Raw genomic sequence first — 18,178 nt, 5'->3', positions numbered from 1 at the left:
TGGAAAACTATATTCTTCAAAGTTTGTGCTAGGTTAATCTTTAATGTTTATTCAGACTTCAATATTATAATATAGATCATCTTTACTAGCCATTTCCAAAGAATTATTGGAAAGAGACATTTTAATTAGAATTACAGTGTTCATCCATTTTTAATGTAATCTCTGAAACTTTTTCTAATAATAGTGTAGATTAGAGGGCAGAATATGCCAAGTATATGAGAAAGTGCATATCAAACACTACTTTATGTAACATATGGTTTGCACTTTTCCAGAAAGAAGAAAGAAACCATATTTCTGAGCCGACACATTACTTCATACACAGAATTATGAGTTCATCTTCATACAACCAAGAAGACCTGATTTCATCTGCTGGGTACATGAGATTAAAGCAATATAAAAATAGAAATATGAGATGAAAGTAATGCTTATGGGAAGAATGAGGTCTCTGGTAAAACTACGATTGGGGAAGTATTCAGCCCTAGACCTTCCCTCACTCCTTATCCTTTTCTCCCTTGGCTCCCTACTGTGGACTTTCCCTAAACCCTCTCCTTTCTATCTGATTCCCTATTTCTAGTTACCTGGCCTCTATGTTCTTCCTAGTATAGCAGTGTCTTAGATGAATAATTTGCTAGTGTGTTTTGTTTTTGTTTTTTGTTTTTCTTACCTGGAAGATAGAGCAGATTCTATTGTGACCCAGTGCCTTTCAGCCCAAAGGGTTCCTGCTCAACTCTCTTTAAGTAACAAAATGTTCCAGTGTGTATAATTGCCTCTAAGAAGAATCCAAATAAGAGAGGGAGCAGTGTAAGCCAAAGCATTCAGGGATGAATTCTAGAAAGCAATGGAGTTTGATGTGGGCCTGTAAAGATGGACAGCATTTACATGAGGAGAAGGCAACCCAAGTTCGGATGACTATAGGAGGAAAGTCTGAACTATATGGCATTTATAGAGGACAGAGAAAAAGTACACTGTAGACTTGAAATCTAATAACTATATCTAAAATAATAACTATCTAAAACAGTTAGAACTTGTCTAAAATTATTCTTAAGTTTATAAGAATATTCATAACCTAGAAGAGGTAGCATTTCTATTGTGGGAGAAGCAATAGGTATAAATAGGAGAAAAATCTACCTGGTTATAATTTTTTCCCACTCAACATGATGGAATTGTTTCTTTTTGACACTGACACTATTTTGGGACATATTTTCCTGGCCAATCATTGCCTCTTTTTTCCTGTGTAATGATTATATTAACATACAAAATTAGTAATGCAGGTACCTCTCTATTGTTTATATCAGTGGAGACAGAGGACACAGATAATACCAAATAAAAGACAATTTAGAGCAAGATAGCAGACCAAGAAACTGCACACCCTTATTTTCTTGTAGGAACAAAAAATAAACAACTACAGACTGCTAAAACAACTTTATAGGAGCTCTGGAAACCAGTCAAATAACTGCAGCAACCAAAGGAATGCCCAATCAAAGAAAAGCCACATTCAAAGTGGCAAGAAATTCCACACACTTTTACTTGTTTTTGCCCAACCCCCTTCTGCAACATGATGTGGCACAGTTGGGAAGAAATGGCGCAATTCTCAGTTTTCTCTCTTGAGGTGGAAAGAGCAGATTGGAACTTGTTTGTAGTGTTTGGGCCTATCTGTGGGCTGCCTGAGAGAATGTTTTCTGTCTCACCTGAATAGGAGCTCAAATTGGGAATGCTGGCATTGTTTGGGTATAAGCCTAGAAGCCACTGAAATCAGTAGATGGATGCCATGGTGCATGAAAATCACAAGGGACTGCAGATGCACAAACACCTGAGGGAAAGAGATTACAGGCAGGGGGAAACAATAGGATAGCTAAGGCTCTTAGAAGAAACATGATGAGACCCTTAGGAAATAAAACATTGAAAAGCAGGTCAGGAAAATGGAAGAAGGAAAAAAAAAAGTACATACATAGGCCCAGAAGGACATATACCCAGAACAAAAGTAAGATTTGAAGGCTTTACCTCAGACTGTTCCCAAGGTTCAGAGTCCTACTAATTAGTGAAGGGCTTCTACAACAATCTCCAAAAACTGAAAGAGGTAGCTATTTCTTTAAATGCTCAAATTTCGACATAAGATCACAATGTATATTAATGAAAATAGGGCACATTTTAAGAAACCAAATAAATTCCCAGAAAATGTCCGTGGAGAAGCACACGAATTAGACATACATGACAAAGATTTTAAAATAACTGTCTTAAATATGTTCAAAAGCTACAGAAAAACACAAAGAACTAAAGGAAATCAGGGCAAAGGTATATGAATAAAATACATATAAATGAAAACAAAGAGATAGAAACTAAAAAGGAACCAGACAGAAATAACAGAAATTCTGGAGCTCAAAAATTCACTAGATGATTCAAGAGCAGACTCAATCAAGTTGAAGAAAGAATCAGTGAACTTGAACACAAGTCATTTGAAATTATTGAGTCTGAGCAGCAAAAAGAAAAGACTGAACAAAGAGTGAACAGATTCTGTGGCACTTAATGGATACCTTCAAGCAGTGATATATACATATGTAAGTATATATATATATATATATATATATATACACACACACACACCATGGTGAGTTCCAGAGAAGAGAGAGAGAAAGGGGCAGGGAGATTATTTGAGGAAATAATGGCTAAAACCTCCTCAAATTTGAAAAAGCATGAATATACAAATACAATAAGTTCAGTGAATTCTAAGTAGCGTAAGCACTCAGAGACTACCTGAGACATCTTATAATCACAGTCATCAAAAACCAAAGACAAAAAGAGAGTCTTGAAAGTGACAAGACAGAAATGACTTGTACAAGAGATCTCCATAAAGTTATCAGTAAAATTTTCAGAAGAAATCTTGCAGGATGGAAGGCAGTAGATTATATATTTAAAGGGCTAAAAGAAAGAAAACTATCAAGTGAGAACACTATAACCAGCAAAAAATACCCTTCAAAAATGAGAAAGAAATCAGAATGTTCTAAGACAAAAACTAAAACAAAAAGCTGAGAAAGTTCATTACCATTAGACATGACTGCAAGAAACACTAAAAGAAGTTCTTCAAATTGAAAGTAAAAGATGCTAGACAGTAACTCAAAACCATATGAAAATATAAAACTCTCTAGTAAAGGTAAACACGGGGACAAATATAAAAACCAGTATTATAATAATTTCAGTTCATAATTCCACTTTTATTTTCTACAAGATTTAAAAAACGCATAAAAATAATTATAAATTTATGCTGATGGGCATGGAATATATAAAGCCATAATTTGGGACAGTAATAACAAAGGGATGGGGGTTGATCTATAAAGGAGTAGAGTCTTTGTATGAAGTTGAGGTTAAATTGGTATCAATTTAAGATAGACTGTCATAACTTTAGAACATTATATGGAATCTGTGTGGTAACAAAGAAAATATAGAATATAAATGAAAGGAAATAAAAAGGTAATCAAAATGCATCTCCGCAAAACCTCAACTGACACAAAGGAAGGCAGTAGTGGAGGAAATGAGGGATTACATACCTCAATATAATGAAGGCCATATACGACAAACCTACAGCTAACATCATACTCAGTGGTGAAAAGCTGAAAACATTTCCTCTAAGATCAGAAGCAAGACAAGGATGTCCAGTCTTGCACTCTTATTCAACATAGTTTTGGAAGTCCTAGCTATGACAATCAGAAAAAAAAAAGAAATAAAAGGAATTCAAATTGGAAAAGAAGAAGTTAAACTGTCACTGTTTGCAGATGACATGATATTATACATAGAAAATCCTAAAGACACTACCAGAAAACTACTAGAGCTCGTCAATGAATTTAGTAAAGCTGCAGGTTACAAAATTAATACACAGAAATATCTTGCATTTCTATACACTAATAATGAAAGATCAGAATAAGAAATTAAGGAAACAATTCCGTTTACCATTGCAGCAAAAAGAATAAAATACCTAGGAATAAACCTACCTAAGGAGACAAAAGACCTGTACTCCAAAAACTATACAACACTGATGAAAGAAATCAAAGATGACACAAACAGAAGATATACCAGGTTCTTGGATTGGAAGAATCAATATTCTCAAAATGACTATACTACCTAAGGCAATCTACAGATTCAATGCAATCCCTATCAAATTACCAATGGATGGGCTTCCCTGGTGGCACAGTGGTTGAGAGTCCACCTGCCGATGCAGGGGACGAGTTCGTGCCCCGGTCCGGGAGGATCCCACATGCCGCAGAGCGGCTGGGCCCGTGAGCCATGGCTGCTGAGCCTGCGCGTCCAGAGCCTGTGCTCTGCAATGGGAGAGGCCAGAACAGTGAGAGGCCCGCGTACCACAAAAAAAAAAAAAAAAAAAATTACCAATGGCATTTTTCACAGAACTAGAACAAAAAAATCTGGAGACACAAAAGACCCCAGATAACCAAAGCAACTTGAGAGAGTAAAAGAGAGCTGGAGGAATCATGCTCCCTCACTTCAGACTATATTACAAAGCTACAGTAATCAAGACAGTATGATACTGGCACAAAAAAATATAGATGAATGGAACAGGATAGAAAGCCCAGAGATAAACCCACACACCTGTGGTCACCTAATCTATGACAAAAGAAACAAGAATATACCATGGTGAAAAGACAGCCTCTTCAATAAGTCATGCTGGGTAAACTGGACAGCTACATGTAAAAAAAAAAAGAAATTAGAACACTCTTTTACACCATACCCAAAAATAAACTGAAAATGGATTAAAGACCTAAATGTGAGACTGGACACTATAAAACTCTTAGAGGAAAACATAGGCAGAACACTCTCTGACATAAATTGCAGCAATATCTTTTTCAATCCATCTCCCAGAGTAATGGAAATAAAAACAAAAGTAGGGCTTCCCTGGTGGTGCAGTGGTTGAGAGTCCGCCTGCCGATGCAGGGGACACGGGTTCATGCCCTGGTCCGGGAAGATCCCACCTGCCGCAGAGTGGCTGGGCCCGTGAGCCATGGCCACTGAGCCTGCGTGTCCAGAGCCTGTGCTCCACAACGGGAGAGGCCACAACAGTGAGAGACCCACATATCACCAAAAAAAAAAAAAAAAAAAGTAAACAAATGGAACCTAATTAAAAGCTTTTGCACAGCAAAGTAAATCATAAACAAAATGAAAAGGAAACGCACAGAATGGGAGAAAATATTTCCAAATGATGTGACAGACAAGTGATTAGTCTCCAAAATTTACAAACAGCTCATGGGACTTACTATCATAAAAATAACCCAATCAAAAAATGGGCAGATGACCTAAATAGACATTTCTCCAAAGAAGACATACAGATGGGCAAGAGGCACATGAAAAGATATTCAACATTGCTAATTAGAGATGTGCAAATCAAAACTACAAGGAGATATCACCTCACACCAGTCAAAATATCTATCATCAAAAAAATCCACAAACAATAAATGCTGGAGAGAGTGTGAAGAGAAGGGAACCCTCCTGCACTGTTGGTGGAAATGTAAATTGGTACAGCCACTGTGGAGAACAGTATGGAGGATCCTTAAGAAAAGAAAGCTACCATATGATCCTGCAATCTCACTCCGGGGCATATATCTGGAGAAAAACATGGTCCGAAAGGATACATGCACCCCAATATTCCCTGCATCACTGTTTACAATAGCTAAGACATGGAAGCAACTTAAAAGTCCATCGACAGAGGAATGGATAAAGAAGATGTGGTACATATATACAATGGAATATTAGCCATAAAAAGGAACAAAATAGTGCCATTTGCAGAGACATGGAAGGACCTAGAGATGGTCATACAGATTGACGTAAGTCAGAAAGAGAAAAACAAATATCATATAATATCACTTATATGTGGAATCTAGAAAAATGTACAGATGAACTTACTGGCAAAGCAGAAATAGAGTCACATAAGTAGAGAACAAACTTATGGTTACCAAGGGGAGAAGGGTAGGGTGGGACGAATTGGGAGATTCGGATTGACATATATACACTACTATGTATAAAACAGGTAACTATTGAGAACGTACTGCTTAGCACAGGGAACTCTATTCAATGATCTGTGGTGACCTAAATGGGAAGGAAATCTAAAAAGAGTGGTTATATGTATACGTATAACTGACTCACTTTGCTGTACAGCAGAAGCTAACAAAACATTGTAAAGCAACTATACTCCAATAAAAAAGAAAAAAGATCTTATAATAACAACCTAACATTACATCTTAAATACCTACCTAGAAAAAGAAAAATAAGCTAAACTCAAAACTATTAGAAGGAAGGAAATAATAAAGATTAAAGTAGAGATAGACAAGAGAATACAAAAATAAAATCAGTGAAACCAAGAGTTGGTTCTTCAAAACATTGATAAAATGGACAAAATTTAGCTACATTGCCTAAGGAAAAAAAAGAGAAGACTCAAATAGCTAAAATCATAAGTGAAAGAAGAGACATTATAACTGATTTTACAGAAATAAAAAGAATTATAAGAGTACTATGATTTTACAGAAATAAAAAGAAGTATAAGAGTACTATTAACAATTGTATGCCAACAAATTGGATAATCTAAATGAAATAGACAAATTCCTAAAAACATGACCTACCAAGATTGATTCATGAAAAAATGGAAAAATCTGAAGAAACCTATAACTAGTAAAGAAATTGAATCAGTAATTAAGAAGCTCCTAACAAAGAAAAACTCAGGACTAGATGATTTCACTGGTGGATTGTAGCAAACATTTAAAGGAGAATTAAAACCAATCCTCCTCAAACTATTGATGTAAAGTAAACTTCCACCAAAGAAAACAAGAACAAACCTCTTCAAACTATTGATACAAAAATCTTCAACAAAATACTAGTAAACAGAATTCAATAGCAGATTAAAATGATTATACACTATGACTAAGGTTGATTTATCCCAGGAATACAAGGGAAGTTCAACATATGAGAATCAGTCAGTGTAACACAAGACATTAACAGGATGAAGGAAAAAGAAACACATTCTTATCTAAACTAATGCAGGAAAAACCATTTAACAAAATTCAACACCTTTTCATGATAATGGCACTTAATAAACTAGAAATAAGAGCAAATTACATTGAAATAATAAAAGCCATATATGGAAAAACTACAACTAACATTATTGTACTCAGGGTGAAATTCTGAAAGATTTTCCTCTAAGCTCAGGAAAAAGACAAGGGTGCCCATTCTTATCACTTCTGTTGAGTATATTACCAGAAGTCCTAGCCAGAGCAATTAGGCAAGAAGTAAGAGGCATCTAAATTGGATGAAAAGTAAAGTGAGCTCTGTTCACAGATGGCATTATCTTATATGTAGAAAACCCTAAAGATTCTATACAAAAAAGAAAGAAAACTCTTAGAACAAATAAATGAATTCATCAAAGTTGCTGGATATAGAATCAACACAGAAGAAGAAAATTGCATTTCTAAACACTTAACAATGAACAATCCAAAAACGAAGAAAAATTCAATCCGCACTAGTATCAAACAGAATATTTAGGAATGGACTTACCAAGCGGCAAAAGATTTGTACACTGAAAACTACAAAACATACCTAAAGGAAATTAAAGGAGACACAGATTAATGGAAATAGGCCGTTAAGATTTCAATATTACCCAAAGGATTCTACAGATTAAATGAATCCTTATAAAAATACTTAATGACCTTTTTCTGCAGGAAAAGAAAAAATTCATTCTAGAATTTATATAGTTTCTCAAAGGACTCCAAACAGCCAAAACAATCTTGAAAAGGAAGAACATACTTGGACTTCCTGATTTCAAAACTTACCACAGAGCTATGGTAATCAAAACAGTGTGGTGCTGACATGAAGACAGATATGTAGACCAATGGAATAGAATAAAGAGCCCAGAAACAAATCCTTAATATATGGTCAAATAATTTTTGATAAGCATTCCAAGACCATCCAATGGAGAAAAAAAAGTCTTTTCAACAAACAGTGTTGGGAAAACTAGATAACCACACACAAACAAAAATGAAGTTAGACCCTTACCTTATATTGTGTATAAAAACTAATTCAAAATGGATCAAAAACCTACATAAAACTATAGAACTCTTATAAGAAAATATAGGGGGAAAGCCCCATGACACTGGATTTGACAATAGTTTCTTGGATATGATACTAAAAGCACAAGCAGTAAAAGAAAAATTAGATAAGTTTGACTTAACCAAATTTTAAAACTTTTGTGCTTCAAAGGACAGAGTGAAAAGTCAGCACATAGAATGGGAGAAAATATTTGCAAGTCATATGTCTGATAAGGGATTACTATCCAGAATATATAAAGAACTCCTATAACTCAACAACAGCAAAAAACCAAACAACCTGATTAAAAATTGGGCAAGGGACTTGAATAGATACTTCTACAAAGAGGATGTACAAATGGGCAATAAGCACACGAAAAGATCCTCAACGTCACTAATCATCAGGGAAATGCAAGTCAAAACCATGAGATGCTATTGCACACCCATTAGGATAGCTATTATCAAAAAAAGTTTTCAGAAAATAACACGTTGGCAAGAATGTAAAGAAACTGGAACCCTTGTACAGTGATGCTGGGAATTTAAAATGGTGCAGTCACTATGGAAAACAGTGTGAGAGTTTCTCTAAAAAGTTAAATATATAGAGTAACCATATGATCCAGCAATTCTACTTCTCGGTATATACCCCAAAGAATTGAAAACGGGGACTCAAGCAGATATTTTTACACTCATATTCATAGCATCATTATTCACAATAGCCAAATCATGGAAGCAGCACTAAGAGTACATTGATAGATGAATGGAAAAACAAAATATGGTACATACATTCAGTAGAATATTATTCAGTTTTAGAAAGGAAGGACATCCTGACACATGCTATATGTCACCTTGAAGACATTATGCTAAGTGAATAAGTCAGTCTCAAAATGACAAATATTATATGATTCCACTTATATGAGATACCTAAGTAGTCAAATCACAGAGGCAAAAGGTAGAAGATTGGTTCCAGGAGATGGAGAGAGAGGAATATGTGGTGTTAGTATTTAGGAGTACAGAGTTTCAATTGGGGAAAATGAAAAAGTTCTATAGACGAATGGTGGTGATGGTTGCACAATAATGTGAATGTACTCAAGCAAAGAACTTGTACACTGAAAAATGGTTAAGATGGTAAATTTTGTGTTATGTGTATTTAACCAAAATTTTAAAAGTTGGGAAAAAAGAGTCAGTTTATAAATAATTTGCATTCAATTTGGAAACTCAGTGATACACTCTTCCAGGTTTATTTCCATATGAAGAATGACTGACAGATTGTTCTTTTACTTAACCAGTAATTTCTTGATTCATTAAATACACAAAAAAATTAAATATTTTTTTCTTTTGTTTTAGTGAGACTGAAGATTGTATGGCAGATAAAAGTACAAAAATTACGGAAGGTTGGAGTTTTGTATTTCTTGATTTAAAGTAGAAAGTATTCAAAAGGACACTCTACTGCTTTGATCAGTGTTTTTAGTTATCAAACCTGAAATTGATACTTTTTTTTTTCCTATGAGCTTATCTACTTTTAGAAATGATCCAATACTACATCACACATGTGTTAAAATAAGTCAGCTAGTTTGTCTTATTAATGATTTTGGTCAAGAATATGGTATAATATGAATTTATATTTACCATGCTCCTGTGAGAAATATTCACAAAATCAGGGTATATCATGATAGTTTCTAGCTGAACCAGAACCCATGATACTAGGATTTAACAATTTCTTTGAGAAGTTATCCTTCACTTGTGCTTAACCCTATCAAAATGTACCCCAAAAAAGACTTTTAAAGCTAAATTTATTTGCTTACATTTAAATATGGCTAGTATGGACCTCACTTTGTTGTTGTTTTTTAAATCTATAATTGTACTGACTGCTTAGAACATTTGTGTGATGACTGTTTGGCACTCTGTTGAAACCTCAGATGATTAATGTGGTTCTAACAATGGTAGCATGTCCAAGAGGCTGAGTGTCATGTTTACTATAAAGTGGCCTTGAAATTTGAACCACAGGTTTACCCTGGCTATTTCAAACGTACAACTCACTTAGGTTGTTACTTAAGAAACATATTCTCTCAACTTGGAAGTGGAAGTCATTTTTATTAAGATGGGATTCACAGAGTAACAGTAAGCATGCCAAAATTCTATAAATGTACCATAACCAGGGGTCAAAATAATCACTGTATGATTCCTGTATTATGGAATCCTAGGCTGCTAGAGTTAGACAGAAATCACTTACTATAACGCCCCTCATTGTTTACATGAGGAAACTCAAGCTCAAGGTGAGAAAATGACCAAGATTACTTTGAGTCAGAGGCAGAACACAGTCTAGATCCCAAGGCTCCTGACCCTAAATTCAGTGTTTTGTTTTTTTCCAACTTTGTTGCAATGATCCAGCTTAATTCTTATATCCTTCAGTAATATTGCAGCTGTCCAATTCAATCGTTTATTCATTCATTCATTCAAAGATTTTACTGAGCACCTCCTTTGTGTTCTAAAATCCCATGTGTGAACAAAACTGACAAAGTCCTTGATCTCAAAGAATTTACATTGTAACTTGAGGCAGGGCATCAAAGATAATTCCAAGTATAAGTATTTCCCATTTCATCTGGGACAAAAGCCAAAGAACTTACAGTGGCTTGCAAAACCATACATCATCTGGACATCACTCCAAACCCCTATTACCTCTCTAACCTCCTCCTCTGTTTCTTTCTGGCTCACCCTGCTCAGGCCTCACTGACCTTCTTGCTGTTCCTCAAATATTCCAGGAATTCAGGGTCTTTGCACTTGCTGATCCTCATGTAGTGCTCTTTCCTCTGTATCTACATTGCTCATTCCTCACCTTCAGAACTTTGCTCCAATGTCACCTTCTCAGTGACATCTTCTTTGACCACTTTTTGAAATTGTAACCTCATTCTCAAGATGGCACTGCATATTCCACTTCTTTGCTATTTTTCTCCCTAGCATTTATTACTATATGCCAGACTGTATGTTTTAATTAATTGTTTTTTCACTACCTCCCTCTAGAATATAAGCTCCATGAAGATCACAGCTATATTCCCAAGAGCCTAAAACAGGCATATAGTAGGAGGAGTTAGTAAAATAGGAGAGACTATGGGAATCCAAGGAGGTTACACAAGAATTCTGTTTTGGTTATGTTAAGGTATTAGATATTAGATATTTAAGTTGAGGTGTCACATAAGCAATAGGATATTTCAGTCTGGAGTTCAGTGACAAGCTTAGGGTTGAACACATACATTCCTAATTTTAGTTTATAGTTTTATATAGAATATGGGAGAAAATCTCAAATAAATCTGAGTATGTTAGATCCTGAATTAGCAGGAATTTTTCTGCGACTCTTCATCAAAACAAATTCCTAGTATATCCTGGAAAGTTGATAGCCATCTAACCTGGAAACATAAAAACTGGTGTTTGGAATAATAGTCCTGGTAGTAAACCCAAATGTCCTCAGTCATTTAAAAGCAAAAGTCAGTTCAGCTATATGTGATATAGAGTCAGATACTTCAGAAATATTATCAACCAACAATGAAATTTTACCAATTTTCTCAGATAAGTCAGATTATCAGCTCTTATCATATTTGAGTTAATTGAGGTTTTACTATTTTTTTCCAGAACCTACATTGACCCAAAGGGTAATTCAGAGAGTAATCACATGTGTGGACTCTTGATGATCACATGTCTATAAAATGCATACTTTTTACGTATATCTCATTGAGTCCTCTTGAGAGGCAGGAAGATAGTCTTATTCACATTCTACATAGGAGGAAACTGAGAGAGAAGTTAGATTAAATTTGCCAATATTCACACAGCTCTAAGTAGTGAAGCCAAGACTCAAACTCGGGTTTTCTGACTCCCTAACACGTTAGCTGGGGTCTTTATGAAACTTATCTCATACCTCCTTGAGTTGAATTCTTCTACTGGTGTCTTGACCTCCCCTGAAATTTAGGTAACTTTTAGTTCTGTGCAACTCCACAAGGTTTCTTCTTGGTATTGCCTCAAAATTCTCCTGATTTTCACTCAGAGTATTTCATAAGACCAGCACCTTCCTCTTTGTTCCAATTATCTGCTTTTAATTAGCTATGTAGAATCAAAGAGTGTTAAAGCTAGAAAGGCCCTTAGGAATCACCTAAAGGGTAACTTCTCATTTTACATGTACAATAAATAGGCCCGTAGGGATTGAGTGGCCATGCATAGATGTCTGCCTACTAAGTTACAGAATCTGCCTTACCTACTACATCACACTTCATCTTTCATAATTTCTAAAAGAAGGGCTAAGATATGCCACAGAATTCTAGCAATCTCACCTATTTCAGTTTTGTTCACATTGTCTGTACACTAAAAATAATAATAATTTCCTCTATCAGCCTAAATTATATGACTTTTTGGTGAAAAACAATAAGATCAGATTTGTGTCAACACTATTTATGCCTCAGAAAAAATACTATTCTTCCCCCCTCTACAGCAAGTTCTCGGGAACGAAGGCCAGAAAATTCAAACAGTGTTAAGGTAAATATTTTTCAATATCCTCTAATTAGAATACATGGAGTCCAGGTGAACATAGCCCAATTTTCAAGGTCAAACCAGGGACTACGTGGTGCTATTTGAGGCATCAGGAAGCATTCCCCTATTTGCAATTTCTTCATGCTCAGATATCTCCTCCTGGCTGAGACTTGTTGGTGGTACCCAAGAAATCCATTAGTTCTCACCTTAGGGTTAAGTTACCATTACTTGCTTAAGTGCACTGGATAAGCCACTGTTCCTCCCTAGCACCTAATTGCAATTCCATCCCTTAATCCTGTTACTGCAGTCTCTGGAGGAAATCCTAGAGGGAGTGAGTCACTTGGCCCTGCCTAGGGCAGGTAGACCCAAGTGAGGGACTTGGTGGAGGCAGGGAGGAAATACAAGCAAAAATGGAAGAGAGCAGTTTATAAGAAATAATTGCTGATTCCATCTATTTCTCTGTATTCCTAAGGACTGACTGTCTAAAGGCAGTTTTCCAAAAGGCCCAGCTGTTCTCCAGTGTAAACTCAGAAAGTGTCCTCTTTGCTAATCCTTTTCAGAAAGCTTCCAATCAGTGCTCAGGCTACAAATCCTCTTCTGTTTTGTTTGTTTCTTCGCTCAATTTAATCCCATTTTTAAGCAAATCTCTCCAACCCCATGACATTACAGTCCATCGATTATCCAGTCACTTCTCATTATCAGAGTAATTTTCAGAACTACAACTTATACTTAAGATAACTTTTGCCACATATCTAAAGATGCTGGGTTAGTTCCTCACTCAACCTAATCTTCATTTTTGAATATAAACATCTATTTGACAACCTCAGGCTGCACTTAGGCCATATTTTCCAAGTAAAATCATATGGCACTAAAGGGGAGACAACGATTCTCTAGTCTGATGACAGGCCATTCCTTGTGCCAAAGTGAATTGCAGGCTAATCTGGACCCTTTTTGTTCTTGCTCTTTTCCTTGCTTACTGCTTTTTCCATGGTAAAACTATAACTAAAGTTGTTATTCAGTCCAGTTCTGAGTAAGGTGGAGTAAGCACATTCCACCTGTATCTCTCACTGATTAAAACTAAAAACTTTGGACAACTACTGAGGGTTCTGAAAAGTAAATAATAGAAGGAGTTTGAGGAGGGAAATCAAAACTCAGAAAATAATACCATTATGAGTTTCCTGGGTTTTTTCCTCTCACATCTCCTAGCAATGACCCAGGGCAGTTCAAATCCTGTAATTATATAGAGGGAATGGATAAAATAAGAAAGCTCCAAGAGAATCCACTGCTCTCTTACCAGAATTAGGAAGAAGTTCCTATGAAATGGAAAATAGGGAAGCCCACTTTTTCCCCCTCTTCTGCCCCTGCCACAAGGTAAGTTTCAGCCATGAAGCTACACAACAATGGCAGCAAAGGCTGTGAGGCACTTAGGACTGAAAGAAAATCCTTCTGACCAGAGGAATTAGGAAAAAGGCTCCAGTAACCTGAAGAACATTAGGGGGAAACGTGCTACTCTTTTCTCTGCTTTCTCTTCTTAATTTACCCCAGATGTGGATACAGTCATGGGATGTGAGAGACAGCACACAGGAAGGCTAGAAGCACACAGCATTCTAGGCATAGAACCAGAAAAGGGGACTGTTGAGAGTCAGAGACACTAAAAGAAATCAAAGAGAGGAGGGATATCAAAAAAGGAATCCCTCCAAATCTGTTTATAAATTGTCTCCTGAGATGTGCATGCCAGGAACTGACCTGAAGTTCTATAGACAAAAGACTATGAGAACTTGAACTACAGTCTTAATAGTGGTATAGACTAAAAAATACCACCAAGACTTTGAAAACTGAACTTACGTTGGAACCACAGCCATAGAAGGCAGAGTAGGATGTGTGGTCTGAAACTTAATGGGTTAATTATGTACTTTAAAAAAATCAACCTTCTACAAAGAATTTTAACAGTTCTTAGAATCACATACATTGTTTAAAATGCTCAGGATACAATCCAATATTACTTAACATACAAAGAACTAAGACAATGTCTCCCACTTTCAAGGGAAAGGACAAGAGATGCCAACTCCAACATAGCCAAGATTTTGAAATTTTCAGACAAAAACCTTAAGTGATTTTAACAATGTTCCACGAAGTAATAGCAAATACTCCTGAATCTAATGCAACGCTAGAAGTTTTTAGCAGAACTTAAGTATATTACTCATAAGTGGGGAGCATCTGCTCCCTACTTATAGATTAGGGCTTATCAACTCTAATTCTCACAAATTAGAGCCATGATTTTTTTTAATATCAATATCTGCCCCACCCTCAAGGATTTCAATTCCAGTGGTGGTATGGGACCCAGGTATTCATATTTTTAAAAAATTTTCCACAGATAACTCTGTGAAGCCAATGCCGAGAATAAATTCTTTAGGTAGTCTCTGCTCCATTTCATTCTTCAGGCATCCTGTTCAAAATATTTCAATACATAAACTACCTCAAGTCCTTTTGGAGGAATTGTGGTAAAACTCATTAATATCTGGTAGTCTTTACATAATCTATATATAACACATTTTATGTTACATGTATTTAGCCTCACTTCATTTACTTTTTTACTTTTTAAATTTCTAGCATTATAGAATAGTTACAGTGAAGCCCAGGTACCTGTCCCAGGCTATTTTATGCCTTTCTGGGAAAATTGCTCCCTTTGCATTCAAAGATATGATAAAGACCTACAGAGTAAAACCAGTACCTGAGCCACATTCCCTGCCCTAGCTCCACACACCTACTTTACTTCTCTAGATTCCAAAATTGCTAAAATTTCCATAAAAGGAAATTGGGCTTATATAGTAAACATCCATTTTCCTTCTCTTATCTCTATTATCAGAAAAGAATTTATAACTTACTTCTCACTCCAATTCATCCAAAAGGGGAGGGGGGAGAGACAGAGCTGACATTTTTTGTCACTTTTAACATGCCTGAACCTTTAATCATCATTTGGTAGCCAAGGCCCATATCTATGAAAAGGGTCAATCCTAGCCATCATAATTGGCAAAATGTATGAGTCTAAATCTCAGAGAATATTTGTGACTGCAGAACACAGAAATTATATAAAATGCTGTAATGATTGTGCTACATCTCTTGAGGATTTCTAGGTATCTCTAGTGTGTAGTATCCAACAAAAGATCGAATCAATACTTCGTTTTGTCTTGGCAGTTTATCACCATATTTGAAGGAAACAAGAATATTCTTGGTAGTGTGAATTCCTCAAAAGAAGTCATTTCAGGTACAAAATATACTATCTTTTTAACATTACTCCTAGAATGGGTAGTTTCTCCCTTGCAGTATTGACATGTATTATCAATATGAGATTGCTATATATAAAAATATAAATAGTAAGATATTATTTCCATTTGCAGTTTTCTATGCAATTCTTAAACCAAAGGAGTAATAGATAACAGAACTAACGTTGAACAGGTATCAGCTATCTTCATTTTACTAAAGAGAAAGTGAGAGTAGGTTACTCAAGGTCACCCCAAGCTAGTAAGCTGCAGAGCTGGGATTCAAATAACAGATCTGCCCGACTTCAAAGCCTAAGCTCATTCAACATGATCACAGTTCACATAACCAAATGTTCACAGGAGCTAGGTAGGTAAAAAACAAGATCAGTATTTTGAGCAGGGGTCTGTGGTCCACTGGAGTTGGCATGCCCCATTTAAAGAAGGGAGCTGTTACTCAGGTCCAGTCATTGGCATGCTGGATTGTTGCCAGGACTTCTAATTCAGGTTCTAGCATTTTTCAAAAGAAACTGGAAATGGAAGTTCTATGTGAAAATTCCTGACTTTCAGGTTTTATCAAGTAATGCAAAACACTTTATGGACCAAACCAAACTTGTTCATATCTCCTACACCATATTATATTCCCCCTGCAAGTCTTAGAGCCCTAATTTACAAATGAGAAAATGTAGGTAAATAACTGGCTGAGGTTATACAGTCAACAGATGGAGAGCTTTTAGGGCTCAAAAACATATCTTCTGACTCTGACCCAACATTCTTCCCTCTACATTGTGGTTCCATAGAGTTGCCATTGCATCCCAGAATTATGTCCTCAATGACAAAGATAGCTTAAAGTTTTACTGTGAAAAGAGCTATTAACTGATAAACACAAGCATTCACTATTCTCTCTGGGGATGATGCTATTAACCTAGGACACCAGCAACCCACCAGTCTTCTAATAGGGAATATGGATTTGGGCAGTGTCTTCATTGTGTTTCTAGGAACTGCTTTATACTGGAACCACCCAGAATACTTTTTAACAATGGACCCTCTCTAGCTGGCTAAGTTAGCATCTTAGAGTAATGATGCCCAGGAATCTGCATTTTTAACAAGGCCACCAAGTTTTCAGAACATTAACTCTTACCTCTCCAACGAGAATTTCAGAAGCCTTGTATCAGTGCCTCGGTCGTGTTAGTAAAATTTTTATCTTGCCTTTTCAGAATATACATCTTTCTCTTTCATTCATGCTTTTGTCTTATCTGCTGCAGATTTTGGCTTTTTCCTTTTTATAGCACAGTAAAAACCTAAACATACATTTTTATTCTTTATTCTGTTGGCTTTCTTAGTTTTAAATCTGCTGTTGGCTATCTTAGCTTTAACAACAGATTACCTTGCTAGAAAAGACAAATCTAGGTAACTGCAAGAGGTATAGTCATGAACTTTGGCATGTACTGGAATTAAGAAAAGATGGGCTTTTACTATCATGTGTGTTTTCATGTCCTATCACATCCTATCATAAAGTTTCAGAAAAGTACATATTTACTTGTCTTTACATGTAAAATATTCATTTTGTTAAATTATAATATATTCTGAGCGTCCATGCCCTGAAGAGTGGTATAGAAAAATGAATCCAAATGGAAATTTTTATTATCTATACAGTTTTGTTACATGACAAAAAATAAAAAATACTTGAAGTTATCAACTAAAAATTTACCCAAAGTGGTGAGAAATTATAGCAGTTTTAATGCACTTCTGTTTTCAAGTGAGCACTCTGAAATAGACACCCTCACTGTATAGCATTGAAAGTTACTTTCCCATGTGAGTTTAGCTCATCAGACTTTTTCAGAGGTTTTTCTGCTAGAAAAAGAAAGGTATTCTTTGTACACCTGATTAACGAAGTATCAGAGTACAGCATATAATAATGCCATGAGAGAAAGCTGTTCCCAAGCTTGGCCACTCCTCATGTGACCTTAGGCAAGGTTTCTGACCTCGCCAAGATTCATATACAAAAATGGAGATATTTTTCCTGTTTCCTTCACAGGAGTATTGGAAGAATCCAATCAAAAGAATCTTTCTTTTTTAATCCCATAAATTATTCTATAAATGTCAGTTTTTGAATTCTAAATCATTAATTGTATAGTATGGCTGCCTCAACTAGAATGTCTAATAATTATCTATACTACTTTTGTTGCTTTGTCCACAGAAACTCCGAAGGATAGTATTCCTAAACAAGGATCTAAAATGCTGGCAAAGGTATCTTCAGCTCTGTCAAAGGTGTTTTCTCGAACTAACACCAATATTTCCAAATCTTCCTCACCACCTCACCAGGACAAGCACTGA

The 18,178-nt window shown here is 35.8% G+C and overlaps 1 protein-coding gene across 1 annotated transcript in view; it reads left to right on the top strand.

Annotated features, from left to right (window-relative positions):
• Window positions 1-18,178, top strand: part of FSIP2 (fibrous sheath interacting protein 2) — a 121,063-nt gene extending 102,885 nt beyond the window's left edge. The window contains exons 18-22 of the mRNA XM_029224602.1: window positions 273-373; window positions 9,417-9,463; window positions 12,547-12,590; window positions 15,780-15,849; window positions 18,042-18,178. Coding sequence (XP_029080435.1) covers window positions 273-373; window positions 9,417-9,463; window positions 12,547-12,590; window positions 15,780-15,849; window positions 18,042-18,178 — 399 coding nt within the window. The remainder of the gene's footprint in view (window positions 1-272; window positions 374-9,416; window positions 9,464-12,546; window positions 12,591-15,779; window positions 15,850-18,041) is intronic.

This window comes from Monodon monoceros, unplaced genomic scaffold, assembly GCF_005190385.1.
Source record: "Monodon monoceros isolate NGI ecotype Baffin Bay Population unplaced genomic scaffold, NGI_Narwhal_1 Super_Scaffold_16, whole genome shotgun sequence".
Lineage (NCBI taxonomy): Eukaryota > Metazoa > Chordata > Mammalia > Artiodactyla > Monodontidae > Monodon > Monodon monoceros.
Note: the sequence above shows the minus strand (reverse complement) of the source record. Positions and strands in the feature narration are given on the sequence as shown.